This window comes from Bos indicus, chromosome 7, assembly GCF_029378745.1.
Source record: "Bos indicus isolate NIAB-ARS_2022 breed Sahiwal x Tharparkar chromosome 7, NIAB-ARS_B.indTharparkar_mat_pri_1.0, whole genome shotgun sequence".
Taxonomy (NCBI): domain Eukaryota; kingdom Metazoa; phylum Chordata; class Mammalia; order Artiodactyla; family Bovidae; genus Bos; species Bos indicus.
This window is the reverse complement of record NC_091766.1, coordinates 45,343,174-45,360,507: the sequence shown is the minus strand read 5'-3', so window position 1 is coordinate 45,360,507 and position 17,334 is coordinate 45,343,174. Positions and strand designations below refer to the sequence as shown.

General features: G+C 40.3%; 1 protein-coding gene and 1 long non-coding RNA gene across 2 annotated transcripts; one reads left to right on the top strand and one right to left on the bottom strand.

The window, feature by feature from the left end:
- Position 1: 1 nt before the first annotated feature.
- Positions 2 to 2,788, bottom strand: LOC109562014 (uncharacterized). Its single transcript, XR_002181118.2, has 2 exons — positions 2,663 to 2,788; positions 2 to 452 (listed from the first exon to the last, which is right to left on the bottom strand). It is a non-coding gene; the product is annotated as an uncharacterized lncRNA (long non-coding RNA).
- Positions 2,789 to 2,834: 46 nt separating this feature from the next.
- On the top strand, positions 2,835 to 15,775 carry C7H5orf15 (chromosome 7 C5orf15 homolog). Its single transcript, XM_019964915.2, has 3 exons — positions 2,835 to 3,009; positions 11,549 to 12,072; positions 14,305 to 15,775. Exons 1-3 carry the CDS (start codon positions 2,871 to 2,873, stop codon positions 14,434 to 14,436), a joined length of 795 nt encoding a protein of 264 aa, XP_019820474.1. The 5' UTR covers positions 2,835 to 2,870; the 3' UTR covers positions 14,437 to 15,775.
- Positions 15,776 to 17,334: the final 1,559 nt, after the last annotated feature.

Here is a 17,334-nt window from a genome sequence, read left to right as displayed (position 1 = left end):
CTTATCCTTTTTTGATTGTCTTTATTAATAAAAGTGTAAATAAACAGGGCATATGTTTGTCATGTTTTTCAGCTTCTTGCTGTGGTTATGTATGTGTGATATTTTTAATTTTCTATTGCTGCATAACAAATTACCACAAATTTAGTGGCTTAAAACAATACTTACTTATTTCACAGGTCTGTCGGTCAGAAGTCCAAGCACTAGGTACCTGGGCTCTCTTAAGATTCTCACAGTGGTGAAATTAGGATGTCAGGCGAACTGTGTCTTCATCTTAGGCTTGGGGTCTTCTTCTAGGCACATATGGTTGTAGCAGAATTCAGTTTCCTTTAGTTGTAAGACAGTGGTTTCTACTGATATTTCTTTGCCGGCCATCAGCTAGGGGCTGCTTCAGCAAACACAGACCATCTGCATTCCTTGCCACGTGGTCTTCTCCATTTTGAAAGCTGGAACAGCTGGAACAGAAAAATTTCACCAGCAAATCCTTGCCACACTTCTTATTTCCTCCAGAAGAACCCAAACACCTAATTCTTAAAAAATTTTATTTTTAAAATTAAGATATAATTGGCATATAACATTATGTTAGTTTCAGGTGTACAACAAATGATTTGATATTTGTATGCATTGTGAAATAGTCACCATACCTGGATGTCCAGTTAACATCCATTACTTGTACAGAATTGTTTTTTGCTTGTGATGAATTTTCTTTTTTTTAAAATGTTTTTATTTATTTATTGGACACATAGCATGTGGGATCTTAGTTCCCCAACCAGGGATCAAACCCATGCCCCCTCCATTGGGAGTTCAGAGTCTTAACCACTGGACCACCAGGGAAGTCCCTGATGAGAAGTTTTAAGACCATTAATTATGGTCGCTGTGCTGTACATTACATCCCCATAACTCTTTTATAGTGTCCTAATCCTTTCAAGGGCTCGCCTGATTAAATCATGTCCACTGAGAATAGTCTCCCATTAAAGTCAACTGTCCACATAGCATAGCCTAATCACAGGAGTGCTAGCTCACATTCACCTGTCCCTCCCAAAGGCAGGGGATCATATAAAGGTATGGATCACTGGGGATGGATTCTGCCATATGTATTTAAAAATAACTTGTGGACTTAAAGCAATTACAAAACATGAATAGAATAGTAGCTCTGCATGTGTATTACTCAGCTTCATCAAATGTAAACTTTTTTCCTATTAAGCGATAAATGGTTTTAGGCAGAATTCCTTTTTATGGATGTTTGGAAGTGGCAATTCCAAACAGGTATCAGATTTACTTTTAGCAAACTGGTCACCCCAAACCTGCTGGCCTCAGTATTTGTCATATTTCATCAGGTTCATAAAGACCTGCAGCTATTCCAAAGAGAACTTTGTTAAATGTGTTCAGAGACTGTGGTGCATAAAGCTTGTTGGGTACATCCAGTCAGATGCCAGGTACAGTAATGATATTTTGAAAGGTACAAAGGGCTGAGGGAATATTTTCCATTTATATATTGTCTGTTGCATGCAGCATGTCAGAATATTGTGCAAAATGCCCTGAGTTCATGATACACCAGTAGGAGAATTGGAACAATCTAGCACAGGGACAAAGGAACAAAGGGGACAAAAAAGAGGACTGAAGGTATGTTTATTACAGGAAAAAGGCCTGTTTAAGCCTGAATCTCCCAACATGCAGACACTAGAATTGAGACTTATTTGTAAAACTGAGTGATGGTTTTTGTACTCACAGAGGGAAAGCTCTAGGGAACTTGGGAGGACTTTGAACCCTGGCTACCCTGAAAGTTTTGCAGTAAGGGTACCATTCAGTCTATTTGGGCTTGTGGCTGGCTTGGGGAAATGAATAGATGAATGACCTTTTAGTTTTCTTAACAACACAGAGTTTGTGTGTTTCTGAGCGGTCACCAGGGCCAGATAAATGTTAAGGGAAACCAGATTCAGAACACAGGCCCTCTCTCCTCAGAGAGGCAGCTCAACTGTATATGGGGGAGGAGTAAGCTTCTTAGGGAATCATGGAGACCAGAGTGGAGAAGCTGTGGGGTAAAATGAATGTCTTGTTTCATGACATGATTTTCCTGCAAATCAATCAAATGTAATTTTATGACCTGAAGCCTATATACATTTATTAAGAAAACATTTTCACAGAACATACACACCACAGCATTATGGCTGGGGCCTTAAGGGAACTTCCTGGAAGCTTCTAAATTTGCATTTTCATATACTGGGGGTTTTAAGTTACAGGATTTAAAAATAGAAGCTTACTCCTCTTTCCTAGCTCACTTCTCTGCTTTTCCTTCATAATACCCTTATCATTATATATAGTAGGTATTTTACACTATAGTCTCCCTCGCAAGAAAAGAAATCCCACAAAGGTGGGGAGTTTCTTTCAGTGCTGTATACTGAAATATGGAGAGGTGCTAAGTATTTGTTGAAGTAATAAATGGTTATGGGGAAAGGTAAAAAATAAAACATGAACCTAAAATTCCACCACCCACTCTTAATATTTATGTTTCCTTTGCCTTTGGGAGTGGGAGGGCAGTTACTTCTCTTTTGGGATCACTCTATTACGAAGTTGAATACTTCTAAAAATGTTCTAAAACAATTAGCTGTATAGTAGCTCATCACGTGGGAGGGAGAGGCTTGCTCTGACCCTCTTCACAACTTACAAATTACATCCGTAGTTTGCAGCCGACTTTGAGGTGCTCCCCCTTGGCCCAAATCCCGCTGTGCCTTTCTCGTTTCCAGAGCTCCATTCCTGGCCGCAGCGTCATCACGCTGGGACGCAAACGCCTACGGACGCCGCGATGCTTTACGCAGTGTCTGACGTCACGACGCAGAGCCTAGCAACCGCGCAGGCTCGTAACCGAGACCGTTATGGCTGCCGCCGCCCGGAGGAGGATGAGCGGCGCGGAGCAAGCAAATCTGCTGCCCAGGCCAGGTGTCCAGGTCCCCGGAGGGCTGGCGCGGCCGCTGGTCCTGGCCCTCCTGCTTGCATCCGCCATCATGCCCAGTGGTAAAGGGGGCGCGGCGGCAGGGCGGGCGCGGGAAGACGGGGCGGGCCCCGGCGCGGAACGCCAAGACGGGCCCGGCCAGGGAACGGGCGATTCCGAGTGTCCGGAGCAGGTGGTGGTATCTAGAGGGGCAGGGTCTCTTCAGCCCTGGCGAGGCTGTCTGAAGGTCTGTGGTAAGGGAGGCTGAAGGGGTCTGTGAAGGTAGGGTCTTTAAGAGGCCTCAGAAGTGGGCTTGAAAGCTCCTGGGACCCGGGGAGCGAGTGTGTAGATGGGCGGGGAAGGAGGAGTGGCCGTGGTGTCTAGAGAGTCTTAAAGAATGGGTTGCTACAGAGAATGGCTGTGATACGGTCTCCAAAATTCCCTGGAGGTGTGGAGTAACAAAACAAAACAAAACAAAACAAAACGAAAACACAAAAAACGCACAACTGTAAGAGCTGTGAGTTGAGTTTATTCAATGTCTTACTAAAGGTTGTAGCGGGTGGAGCCAGCTTTTCAGTTCTGAGCAATTGTTCGAAGAGGTCAAGAGAGGAGCCAGAATATGTATGAATTTTTTTTTTTTTTTTTGCTGGGACATGTAGTCGAACATCAAAAGATTATTGCTAATAACAACAGATCTGAAGGTTATAATTTTAGTGCTTTTCTCTATATGGGAAGACACAGGAATCTGGGGTTATTGAAGTTTTTCCTTAAAGAGGCATTTCCTTAGATAGGACCCGTATATCCAAGGCAGAATACTTCATCCTGTTTTTCTCTATCCTGAATTCCCCTCAGGCCCACTGTGATGGGCACTTGCAATGGTTAATGGCTGGATTCTTGTGGAACTGGGATGGCACACAGCTTTTTTTTCTTTAATTATTCTTTTTCTTTATAGAGATGGGAGTTATGAGGGTCTAAAAGAGAGGACAGAGGGAACATGTGCTGAAGAGTTTAGAAGGTGTGATATCCAGAGAGAGTCCCAAGGTCAGGGGTGGGTGCCCGGGGGTTTAGCTGGGCCAAGGGACAGTGAGATCAGCCGTAAAGACGAAGGTGGGTAGGGGTAGTGATTGGACTGAGCTGATGGAATATTTTGGAGAGCAAAAGGGAAAAGAACTATCTTTGAGTACTGTTGCCTCTCTGAGGACTGGGAGGTTCTGCTGCTGCTGCTGCTAAGTCGCTTCAGTCGTGTCCGACTCTGTGGGACCCCATAGACGGCAGCCCACTAGGCTCCTCTGTCCCTGGGATTCTCCAGGCAAGAACACTGGAGTGGGTTGCCATTTCCTTCTCCAATGCGTGAGAGTGAAAAGTGAAAGTGAAGTCGCCCAGTCGTGCCCGACTCTTAGCGACCCCATCGTGCTTGGTAAAGAGCCAGAATGCTAGAGTATTGGACTTCTGAGGGGCTTAGGAGGACAGGAGTTCTGGGACAAGTTGAGATTCTCTGTAAACGTAGTCCCCCTTCTCTGTGTCCCTCTGTGTCCTAGATAGCCCTGCTTCATTTTGATGGATCTATAGGATTTAAGTATTTCTTTTTTAGTTTTTTGAGTCATGATTGACATATTAGTTTCAGGTGTACAGCATAATGATTTGATGTTTGTATACACTGAGATCACCACAGGAAGTCTAGGTGCCATCCAGCACCCTGCATCGTTAACAACAGTTTTTTTTCTTATGATGAGGACTCTGAAGATTTACTTTCTTAGCAACTTTCCAGTATGCAGTATTATTCATTATGGTCACCATGCTGTACATTGCATCTGCATGCCTTATTTAATTTATGACTGGAAGTTTGTATCTTTTGATTCCCTTCACCTCCACTCTCTCCCCCTGCCTCCCCCACCATTTTGTTTTCTGTATCTATGAGTTTAGCTTTTTTGTTTTGTTTTTAAAATGCCACATGTAAATGAAATCATGATATTTGTCTTTCTCTTACTGACGTATTGCACTTCAGTGTAATGCCCTGAATATCCACTCACGTTGTTGCAGATGGCAAGATTCCATTCTCTTATTTCTCAATGATAATTCATCCAGTATATATACCTCAATTCTTTATCCATTCATTGATTCATGAGCTCCTTGGTTGTTTCTGTATCTTGGCTGTTTTAAATAATGCTGCATGATTAAGTATTCCTTTTCTTAGAAATGTTACATTGTTAATCAAGATATTGAAGGCCTTATTGAGAAATGAAACCTGTAAACCATGTTCTGAGACTTGGGAGGAACAAATGCACTAATAAGAATTTATAATCCATTTAAGCAGTATCTTGTGTGGTAGCTCCTTTTTATTTTCAGGCCAAGGCACAATCCTTCTTAGGCCTAAATCTTTTCTAAGTTCAGATGGAAAACAGTATGAATGGGATAGTGTTCACTTATTTGCCAGCGGAGCTGTCTAGCCATACATTCCTCTGCTGCAGTGCTGTGGTTACTTACTTGGGTTTCCCCAGCAGGACTGAGAGTGTGTGGACCACCCTCCCAGAAGTGTTTGTAAGTCTGGGGAGGGACTGTGGTTCATTTTCCCAAGGTCCTTTCATAGCTAGTAAATAAGGGGGATTTCTCTTGTTGATGCAAGTATTCCTGTTACTAAAGTACTTAAGTAGTATGGTTGTTTTGGTCATTAATCATCTAAGAAAAAACTGACGTATAAACATTTATATTTCTTGCTGGAATGCTTAAGATATATGGTTTAGGGGTATATGTAGCTGGTAACTATAGTTTCAGAAAAAACAACTTTTTAAGAGATGGTTGAAAATCTTCTGACATGTGCTTTTAATAGGGAGGCAGCTCCTTGCAGTACAGTGTAGCATGTGTAGAACTTTGGCTAATACAAATGTTCTTTGTAGGTGTGCCTTAGGGTAGAGTGATTTCAAAACAGTTACTCTTGTCAGAAGAAAATGAAAGTCTAGCTGGAATGTATTGAGTTTCAAACTTCAAGTAACCATAGAATGTTAGAAAGTTGCCATATCAGTTTTATTTAAACTTGTTCCCTGTTAGATTTCTTAAACTTTCAGTGCTTGCTTGGGTGTATTCTTGGCAATCTCTGAGACTTTTTTAGTTTTATGTGTTCGTTTTGAAGAGTTTAACAAAACTAATGTAAACATTATTTTGGATTATGGGATACTCACTGTAAGACCAAGTCTGCCATGCTATTTCAAAAATGCCTCCTTTCTACATTCTGCCATCATATTGCTCCCAGATGTTGCCTTAATTTATTTAATATGTAATGTATTCAATTTTTAAGGCATTTTTTTCTCAGAATTCAATGTGTGAATGAATTATCAGAAATATTGATACAGTGTAAGGAAGTTTTTAAAAAGGGACCAGTAGAGAGCAATTAAAAACTTTTAATTTTTAAAAAGTTAACTTTTAACTAGAGAGGTAATATCAAATAGGGAAGGATAGAGATGGAACATATATTTAGAAATTTAAAATTATATATATATATAAGCTTGAACAAGTAAATCAGTGAAGTCAGAGTTACCACTTTGTTCTGAATACACGTCATAGCTGACTGGATCAGCCTCTTTTCTTTGAAGGAGTGGTGGTGCAGAAGGTTGGTCTAATTTACATCAAATGTTTCAGATGAATTCCAAGTTTGTTTTCTTGGATGTAACGTCTAGTGTTTTTATTGTTTGGATGCACTGCAGGGCGTGTTAGATCTCAGTTTCCCAACCAGGGTTCAGCCCGTGCCCCCTGCAGTGGAAGCACAGAATCTTAACCACTGGGCCACCAGGGAAGTCCTGTTTTCCACATTTTTACTCCTTGAACAATATTTATTAACTCTACTCCTACCTGGAGCTTCCCCGGTGGAATCCTACCTGATGCTAGGTATTGGAGTTATAACAACAGATAGGGTGATGTTGGAGATATCCTTAGAAGAGTGAGTGGGGTTTTACCTGGCTAAGAACTATGAGAAAGGCTTTTGAAAGGGTGTAGTCCGCACAGAGTTGGACACGACTGAAGCGATGCAGCAGCAGAGCAGCAGCAGCAGCAGCAGGTACAGAAACACTACTTGGGAAGCAGTGTAGGATTTGTGGTGAGAGTTGGGTCAAGAGCATGTTCAGTAAGTGTTTATTGAATGCCTGCTATCTGTTAAGTAGGCAGTGGGGATAGAATAGTTTGGAAGATTAGTAAGAGGTAATAGCATTGAGGTAATGGGGACCAGATCATATAGGAGCTTATAGGCTATTATAAAGGCTTTGAATTTCACTTTTGAGAGAGCTGAGAGCTACTAGGTAGTTTTAAGCAGAGCAGTAACATCATTTAACATAAGGTTTTACAGGGTGACTCTGGCTGTTACGTTGAGAGTGGACACTGGGGATTATGGTAGAAGCAGGCAGATCATTTAGAAGACTACTGTAATAATCTGGGTGAGATGATGGCTTGGATTAGGCAGTAGCAATGGAGAGGTGAAAACTCTTCAAATTCTTCATATCTTTTGAAGGTAGGGTGACAGATTGGATGTGGAGTGTTAAAATAATGACTGCAAGGCTTTAGGCTTGAACAACAGAAAAATGGAGTTGTCATAACTGAGAGTGAGACTGTACATAGAGCAGGGTTTTTTTGTTGTTGTTGTTGTTTGTTTGTCTTTTCGGAGTGGGGAGTAAAAATTCATGTCTTTAACCTTTTCATCTTGAAATAATTGTAAATTCACTTGCAGTTGTAAAAAATAAAAGACAGAAATTCTGTGTACCCTTTACCCAGTTTTTCTCAGTGATAGTATCCTGCAAAACTGTAGTGCAGTACCACGACCAGACACTGATATTGATACAGTCAAGATACAGAGCATTTCCATCACCATTAGGATTTTTTCTGTGGCTCTTTAAAAGTCACCCTCGCTTTTTCCCTATCCCTACTCCCTCCTGAATTCCTGGCAACCACTAATCTTTTTTATTTCTATAATCTTATCATTTTGTGAATGTGATGTATGGAATCATATCATATGTAGCTTTTGGGAGTTGGCTGGGTTTACCTAGTATAATCTTGGGAGAATCATCTGAGTTGTTTCATGTATCAGTAGTTTGTTCCTTTTTATTGCTGAGTAATGTTCCTTGGCATGTATGTGTACTACACTTGTTTAACCCTTCATCTATTGAAGGACATCTGAGTTGTTTCCAGTTCTTGGCTATTGTGAATAAGGCTGCTATAAATATTTATGCAGAGATTTTTATGTGAACATAAAAATTCATTTCTCTAGGATGAATGCCCAGGACTGTAACTGCTGGGTCAGGTGGTGGTTGCACATTTAGTTTAAGAAACTGCCAAACTGTTTTCTGAAATGGTTGTCACATGTTATGTAACCACAGCAACATGTGAGTGATCTTGTTACCCTGCATCCTTGCCAGCATTTGACATGGTCATTATTTTTTATTTCAGCCATTCTGATAGGTGTATGGTGATATCTCATTGAGATTTAATTTGCATTTTGCTAAGGGAGAAGGCAATGGCATCCCACTCCAGTGGAAAATCCCATGCATTGGAGAAGGAAATGGCAACCCACTCCAGTGTTCTTGCCTGGAGAATCCCAGGGACGGCGGAGCCTGGTGGGCTGCCGTCTATGGGGTTGCACAGAGTTGGACACGAATGAAGCAACTTAGCAGCAGCAGTGGTTAACATCTTTTCATGTGCTTGTTTGCCATCTGTATACTCTTTTTGGTGAAATGTCTCTTTATGTCTTTTGTCCATGTTCTAATGATTGTTTGCTTTTTCACTTTTGAGTTGTCATAATTCTTCATGTATTCTAGATATTAGTCCTTTGTTGGCTATGGGGCTTACAGATACTTCTTCCACTTGGTAGCTTGTCTTTTCTTCCTCACAAAAGTCTTTTACTGAACAAAAGTTTTAAAATTTCGACGGAATCCAATTTATGAATTTTTCCTTTTCTGTATTGTGTTTTTGGTCTAAGAATTTATCTAGTCCACGATTCTGAAGATTTTGTTGGAGGTCTTTTTCTAAAATCTGTGTAGTTTAAAAAAATTTATTATTTTAATTAATTTACTTAAACTTTGGTAGTGTTGGGTCTTCGTTGCTGCGTGAGGGCTTTCTCTGGTTGTGGTGTGTGGGCTTCTCTTGTGGAGCACAGGCTCCAGGCGCATGGGCTTAGTTGCTTCACGGCACGTGGGATCTTCCTGGACCAGGGATTGAACCCATGTCCCCTGCATTGGGAGGTGGATTCTTATCCAGTGTACCACCAGGCAAGCCCCTAAAATCTGTGTAGTTTTACATTTAAACTTGTGATCCATTTTTAAGTTAATTTTTGCAAAAGGTGTGAGACTTAGGCCAAGGTTAATTTAGCTTGTTAGATTACATTGATTTTTGAATATTGAGGCGATCTTGCATCTCTGAAATAAACCTTACTAATCATGGAGTATCGTTTTATATATTGGTGGTTTCTTTTTTCTTTTTTTTTTGGCTGTTCCATGTGGTTTGTGGTGTCTCAGTTTCCCAGCCAGGGATTGAACCTGGGCAGTGAAAGCTTGGAATCCTAACCACTAGGTCACCAGGGAACTTTATATTGCTGGTTTCTATTTGTTAGTATTTTGTTAAGAATTTTTGCATTTCTGTTCAGGAAGGATACCAATATGTAATTTTATTTTTCTGTGGTGTCTTTGGTTTTGGTTTCAGGAGCTTCATAAAAGGAATCATGAGGTGTTTGTTCCCTATGCAGGTCTCTGGAGGAGGTTGTATAGAATTGGTGTTAACTCTACATTAAACATTTGGTAGAATTCTCCAGTGAAATTTTCCAGTGAATTCTCCATTCTTATGTGGGCAAGGATATTTAATTTTGGGGAATTTTAAAATTAACAATTCAGTTTCTTTAATAGGTAAAGGCCTAGTCAAATTATGTATTCCATATGTGGTAAGTTGGGGTACTTTGTGTTTTTAAGATTCTGGTCTTAAACTTTCTCTTTTAGTTGCTTTTTATGACATTGCTCTGACGGGGAGGTGGGGGTCGATGCACATTACTTGCAGTTAGAGCTAGAAATCTAAGGGCTCTACTTGATCTGTGTTGAGCCTTAAGGACAAGTGGTGGTTCTGGCAGCTCTGGGCAGAGGTGGGAGTTTCGGCTCCTCTTGTGGCCTGCGCTGACATGTTGGTGGGGACAGCCTCGTTACTACGGGGCCATGGCTAAAGTCTTGACTGTCCACTAGGCCTCCTCAGCAGAGAAGGCAATGGCACCCCACTCCAGTACTCTTGCCTGGAAAATCCCATGGATGGAGGAGCCTGGTAGGCTGCAGTCCATGGGGTCGCTACGAGTCGGACACGACTGAGCAACTTCACTTTCACTTTTCACTTTCATGTATTGGAGAAGGAAATGGCAACCCACTCCAGTGTTCTTGCCTGGAGAATCCCAGGGACGGGGGAGCCTGGTGGGCTGCCGTCTATGGGGTCACACAGAGTTGGACACGACTGAAGTGACTTAGCATAGCATAGCATAGGCCTCCTCAGACACATCCTTTTATGGACTCGAAGGGGCACCTCATTGCAGCTTGGTCAGGGTGATAATCTAGGTTCCCCACTTGGTCTTTGCTGCTGTAAGTGTGAGTGGAGAGTGGTGCTCTTTGTTTGGAGAGAGTAAGAGCAGTCGTCTAAAAGTTCTCTTTCTTGCTAGGCTGCCTCTCTCCTGATCTTCTGGCGAGAGAGCAGGCTTTTTTGGGGGCCCGTTTTGTCCATACTCTTGGGTGTTTCCAGGTTACTGGATTCTTCAGCTCCAAGTCTGGAATACATGAGGTAAAAAGAAAGTTCAGGATAGTCAACTCTGGGTTGTTTCTCAGGTCCTGAGGTCTCTGATCGCTCTGCCTTATTCTTTCCACCTTTCACAATTGTGTTATTTTATATGTAATAGGAAGAGTTTTATTTGTTTTTAGTGGGAAGAATAGGGAAAAATACATTTACTCCATCTTCCTAGCAGTGAAAGTCAGAATTTCATTTTGAACGTGTTAGTTTGAATGACAAATCTAAGCAGACATGTCAGGTAGACAGTTGGACTTATGAGCCTAGAGTTCTGGTAGTTTGTGGACCTTCTCTTTTGAGGGCTTCATTTTTCTAAGAGAAGTCAGGAAGTTATATGAGCCTTTGACAATGAGGACAACAGAAAAGGTTTTAGAAATTTGAGGACACAGCAAGCTGTGAATGGTCTACTAAGAAGGGTGAAGAGGCTGGGAAAACACAGTATAATTGCTGACAGCATAACAGGTACATCTGGATTTGGGTGTTGCATTTAAAATGAAATAAAAAAAATGAAAAATAGAAAATGAAATATTCATCAGATAACAGTTGCCTTGCCAGATAGTAAGAACTTAAGCAGCATAGGAGACCTGTTGCATTTCATAGCCTGCCACCATAAGAAAAAGAAAGAATAGAGAGGGGTCTGACTTTAGGTCACAATGGCAAAGTCCACACAGAGCTTGTGCCCTCTGTTCTAATTTCACAAAGGTTGGATTTCAGTACCTGCAGAACAGAAAGGTGACTAATCCTAGCTTAGTGAAAAATACAGGTGTATTTCCTTTTAGCTTGGTGGAGATAAATTAGGAGATTTCAGTGTAACATTTCTTTCTTTACTTATTTTAGTTCGATCACAGATTGAGTCATTGAGCCAGCCTGTACTCACGTCAGATGTTTCTACTCCACATATGAATGCTTTAACAAATGAAAACCAAACCACACCTTCTACTTCCCAAATCAGCACCACTCTCCCTCCCACAACTAGTACAGAAAGAAGTGGAGTGGCGTCCGTGTCCCCTCATCCCTTGCCTACTACTGCTCTGTCCCAAGAGGTTGATAACAATGAAGATCCTAGCATAGAGGAGGAGGATCTTCTCACACTGAACAGTTCTCCGTCCACTGCCAAAGACACTCTGGACAACGGGGATTATGGAGAACCAGACTATGACTGGACCACCAGCCCCCGGGATGATGAGTCCAGTGAAGCCTTGGAAGAAAACAGGGGCTACGTGGAAATTGAGCAGTCAGAGAGACCTTTTAAAACCCCACCCTCAAGTATAGAAGAGGAAGATAGCCATTTCTTTTTCCACCTTATTATTTTTGCTTTTTGTATTGCTATTGTTTATATTACATATCACAACAAAAGGAAGGTAAGTTTGAGCTTTTTTTCACCCCCTCTAGTTGCCCTCTGTTATCTCAGTCATACTTCTTATTAATGCTTTTGCTTATTCAGAGGTCTTTTTTCCTCTTTTAATCAGGTTTCAGTTGATGGTAAAATACTGTGATATCTCATCAGCTTGTATGTCGTTGTGGATTTTAACAAATGACAGAATGCTTTACTGCATGTGAGTGAGTGAGTGAAAGTTGCTCAGTCATGTCTGACTCTTTGTGACCCCATGGACTATACAGTCCATGAAATTCTTCAGGCCAGAGTACCAGAGTGGGTAGCCTTTCCTTTCTCCAGGGATCGAACCCAGGTTTTCCACATTGCAGGTGGATTCTTTACCATTTGAACCACAAGGGAAGTCCAGGAATATTGGAGTGGGTAGCCTATCCCTTCTCCAGTGGATCTTCCCAACCCAGGAATTAAACCTGGGGCTTCCCTGGTGGCTTAGAGGGTAAAAGCGTCCGCCTGCAATGTGGGAGACCCGGGTTCAATCCCTGAGTTGGGAAGATCCCCTGGAGAAGGAAATGGCAACCCACTCCAGTACTCTTGCCTGGAAAATCCCATGGATGGAGGAGCCTGGGAGGCTGCAGTCCATGGGGTCACAAAGAGTCGGACACGACTGAGCGACTTCACTTTCACTTTCTCCTGCTTTGCAGGTGGATTCTTTACCAACTGAGCTATCAGGGAAGCCTACTACATGTGCTTTTAAAAAAAAAGAAGCCAATTGATTTTGAGCAAAACCAAAGCCCAATCATTTTTTTTTTTAAAGATTTTATGTCTTAATTTGGCATTGCTACTTCATTGGGAGTACTTGTGGAGAGAGATGTTAATTTAGGACTTCTAATGTATTTACATTGAACTTAATGTTATTTTGATAACTTTTTCCCCTGGTTGTTAAAGTATTAGATGTCTTTTTTAGGGACACAGAAAAATATAGAAAAGAAAATGTAAGCTACTACCCAAAGCTGAGCATTATTAACATTTTGGTATATTTCTGGCCTGTAAATGTGTGTATAATTCAGATATATATGTGTATGCTAATAATTTTTAAATGAACTTGATTTCCTATAGAGTTTTATATCTTGCCTTTTACCTAACAAATCATGAGCACTTTTCATATCATTAATATTCTTTAAAAACATGATTTAATAGCTATGTAATTTAACTTTTTCCTGTTGAGTATTTAGATGGTTTTCAATTTTTGATCCAGAAACAATAATATGATGAACATTGCTGTACTAAAATTGGTTTGTTGGATTACATGAGGCAGAGGAGGCATAAATAGGACTCTATGGATAATTTAGTGTGAGGGTTCATCTGGGCGCTCTGCAGTCCCTGAGCTAAATAGTTAAACTTTTTAAATACTTAAAGGGAAATCAAACACAGTGTCCTTTTTAATACTTACTGGTCAGGAAATCTCAGTTCTTGACTTTGTTGTAACTTGCTTTGTGATTCCTAGCACCCACTTCCCCTTAAGGACATTGATTTTCTCACCTGCAAAATGATACAAAGGTAATTTCAGAATGCCTTCCAGCTTAGAGAATCAGTGATTCTAATAACTCATTTGTGGTTTTGAGTTGGTTTATTTGTGGTTTAGTGGTCTCTCAGTAGCTCTGTAGGTATTTGTAGGTGGATGAAATTTTGAATGCCAGTTATGTTTTATTCCACTGTTCAGTGTGGGACCATCTCTATTACAAACACCTAAAGAAAGAAAGTGAAGTTGCTCAGTCATGTCTGACTCTTTGCGACCCTGTGGGCTATAGTCTACCAAGCTTCTCCGTCCATGGGATTTTCCAGGCAAGAGTGCTGGAGTGGGTTGCCATTTCCTTCTCCAGGGGATCTTCCCGATCCAGGGATTGAACCTGGGTCTCCTGCATTGCAGGCAGACGCTTTACCATCTGAGCCACCAGGGAAGCCCTAGGGACTTAAACACCTAAGGGACTTGTTAAACAGGTAGGTTCCTGGACTCCACTGCTATCTATTAGCTCATCTCTGAAGAGAGAGGCCAGGAATCAGTCTTTAACAAGGACTTCTGTATACATTAAAATTTAAAAAGCACTGTTTCAGCTTATTTACAAGATGGAAAACAAAATAGCCCTTTTGTTGTTGACATTTTACTTTTGTGTTTGGGAACCTAGGAGACAGATATTTCAGTTATAAAAACTTAGCATGTCCTCTATTTTCTCTTTTGAATATCTGATTTGTTTTATTTCAGATTTTCCTTCTGGTTCAAAGCAGGAAATGGCGTGATGGTTTTTGTTCCAAAACAGTGGAATATCATCGTCTTGACCAGAATGTTAATGAAGCAATGCCTTCTCTGAAGATTACCAATGATTATATATTTTAAAGCACTGTGATTTGCATTTGCTTATTATGTAATTTTATTTGCTTGACTTTTTATATGATATTGTGCAGATGTTTGCCATTGGCAATTCATACTTAAATGAGAGGTGGGCCTCTCTTTATTTTGCCTTGGTGCTTTGGAAATTAAGTATCACAAACAAGGAGTATATAATTTTTTATCTACATTTTTAGAGGTAAATTCAATCAGGTGTCCAAAATGTGGAGCTAAGCATTACCTGTTAGTTTTTTATTGTTTTAGATTTCTTTATTGTACTTCTTCTGGAAGTGTTAGTAATGCTACTTTAAAAAAATCCCAGACTTATAATAAATTCTAACACATCTGGTATTGCTGACTCAGATTCTCTTTCTGCCATCCAAATACTGTTTCTTAAGCACACATTTCTTTGTGCTGTCAAACTGTAATCTACAAGGATGTATGTAATAATGCTTTACATATAAGTAACATTTTTTTCTTCCAGGACTCTCTGCTTTGGATATTTTTGGATAATTTATGTATAATTTATTCTCATTCTGACCACGATTTTAAGTAGCACATTAATAAATGTGTCTAAAAATTCTGGCAGTAGAGACTCTGCAGTTTGCAGTAGACGTAAATAAAATGTTATAGATAGCTTTTTTGCTTTGAATTACTGAATTAAATTTAGAGGTAGAAATTGTTGTGAAATATTAAATACACGTACAATTGCTTTTACTTAGCAATTGATTGTAGCACGGGTTCCTCCAAGCTTTCAAGCAAGGGGCAGAGTTTAAAATTATATCATATTTGTTCACTCGCTTATTTTTTATAGTAAGTTTGAATGAATTTTAGGAGACATTGTAATTTAATATTGGATCTAGGTCTTTCAAATGAAAATTATACCTGTTTGTATACATAAAGGCTGTATCTGTACACTGGCTCTTTCTCCCTTTGTGCTTGTTTGGTTTCTTGTTCTTTTTTAATAGCAACTGGAAATTGCTTACTTTATTTAATTTTGACTTGTCTTTCTATCTTAAGGAGTTGATCAGTATGTAAATATATGATTTGAAACATGATTGACTTACAGGTGTCACAACAACTTTTTAGAAAACATAACCCCTAATATGTGTTAAACGCCACTCACAAAACCCAGGTGAGCTAGTGGGCATATTGTTTGTTAGAGATGGAAGGGGCAGGGCAGTCCATCGTTTCTCTTGGGTGGACCGTTTACTGTTTCAGTAAGGAAGGGAGGCACAGTGGAGGTACACCTGAACTGTTCTTGCAGTAATTTTTTTCATATCTGAAATTGTATTATTTAATATTTTGAATAAGATTTTAAAAAATAAATGGCAAAGATATAAATTCATGATTTTATGAGCACATTTCATTTTAATGATGCGTCCTTCACTGGGTGGTGATAGATGGGTAGTGTATCTCTGGGAGGAAAAAAAAAGAAAATGTATTAGCTTGCTTTTGTTTTAGCACTGGGACTCTGCTTCTGTGAATTCCACATAACATTTCTAGATCCTACTTTAGATCTAGTTTATGGCTATGTACTGTGGTTCATTGAAAACCGTAGCAAAGTAGGATTGCAAAGGAAAGTAAAGCAGCTAAATCAGTGTGCTGCACTTCTGGCATCCTGCTTCCTTGTTGTCTTCCTGTTGAAGCCTCTCCCGTCCTGGAGGATTGCCCCCCTTAGTGGATCTGGGGTTCTTTGGTGCTTCCTGATGGCACAGTCTTTGCTACCTATGTCCCAGTGCTGCAATCAAATAGCCTCTGACTTGGAGCATCAGATTGTACATTGATCAAAAATGCTTCCAGTGTCTTACAAAGGCGCCCAAGTCACTGGTCTATAAGTCTGTGTATAATTCAGACATACATGTGTATGGTAACAACTTTTAAATGAACTTGACTTCATATTGTTTTGCATCTTGCTTTTTACCTAACAGATCATGAGCATTTTCTATGTCATTAATATTTTTTAAAAACATCTAATAGCTGCATAATTTATTTAACTATTTTCCTCTTGACTGTTTAGATCATTTCCAGTTTCGGCTCAGAAATAATATTGTGGTGAATATTTCTGTATTGGAATTGGTTTGTTGGGTTAAATGAGGCAGAGGAGGCATAAATAGAAATGAATGGCACAAAGAAGACCTACATTTGAGTCTTAGAGCACCAATGTATCCTACTCACATGTGGTGTAGTCTTTCAGTATCGTTTCTGGAGAGACCAGAGGCATGGCTCCCAATGTTGGTACTAATGGCGTAATAGATAACACTTTAGTTACCGTTTCTCTGTCTTATCTGAAAAAGAATGTGTTGAAAGTCGTGGGGCAGGCAGAAGCAGACATTTAGAATTTGTGCCGGCAGCCATGTCTGTCTCTTTTTTTTAAAGATTTATTTATTTTTGGCTGCTCTAGGTTTTCGTTGCTGTGAGTATTCTTTCTCTAGTTGCACTGTGTGGGCTTCTCGTTGCAGGGCTTCTCTTGTTGTGGAGCATGGGCTCTTGGGTTCTGGAGTTGTGGCACACTGGCTTAGTTGCTACGCACCATGTGGGATTTTCCCAGACCAGGGATCGAACCTGTATTCCCTGCAGATTCTTAACCAGTGGAGCACTAGAGAAGCCCCTCAGGAGGGCAAGCATGTCTTGACTGGGTTTTGACTTTGTTTTTAAAGATTTTAAACTTTGTTTACTTTTTAATATGTATGTATATTTATTATTTAAAGAGATGGGAATACCAGAACATGTTACCTGCCTCCTGAGTAATCTGTATACAGGTCAAGAAGCAACATTTGGAACCGGGCATGGAACAATGGACTGATTCCAAACTGGGAAAGGAGAACATCAAGGCTGTATTGTCACCCCACTTATTTAACTTATATGCAGAGTACATCATGCGAAATGCTGGGCTGGATGACTCAG

Bases quoted from the DNA above. Each gene is read 5' to 3' on its own strand.
- C7H5orf15 (XM_019964915.2), top strand. From the start codon at position 2,871: ATGGCTGCCGCCGCCCGGAGGAGGATGAGCGGCGCGGAGCAAGCAAAT. The intron at 3,010-11,548 runs GTAAAGGGGGCG...TACTTATTTTAG, and splicing joins ATCCGCCATCATGCCCAGTG to TTCGATCACAGATTGAGTCA. The intron at 12,073-14,304 runs GTAAGTTTGAGC...GTTTTATTTCAG, and splicing joins CATATCACAACAAAAGGAAG to ATTTTCCTTCTGGTTCAAAG.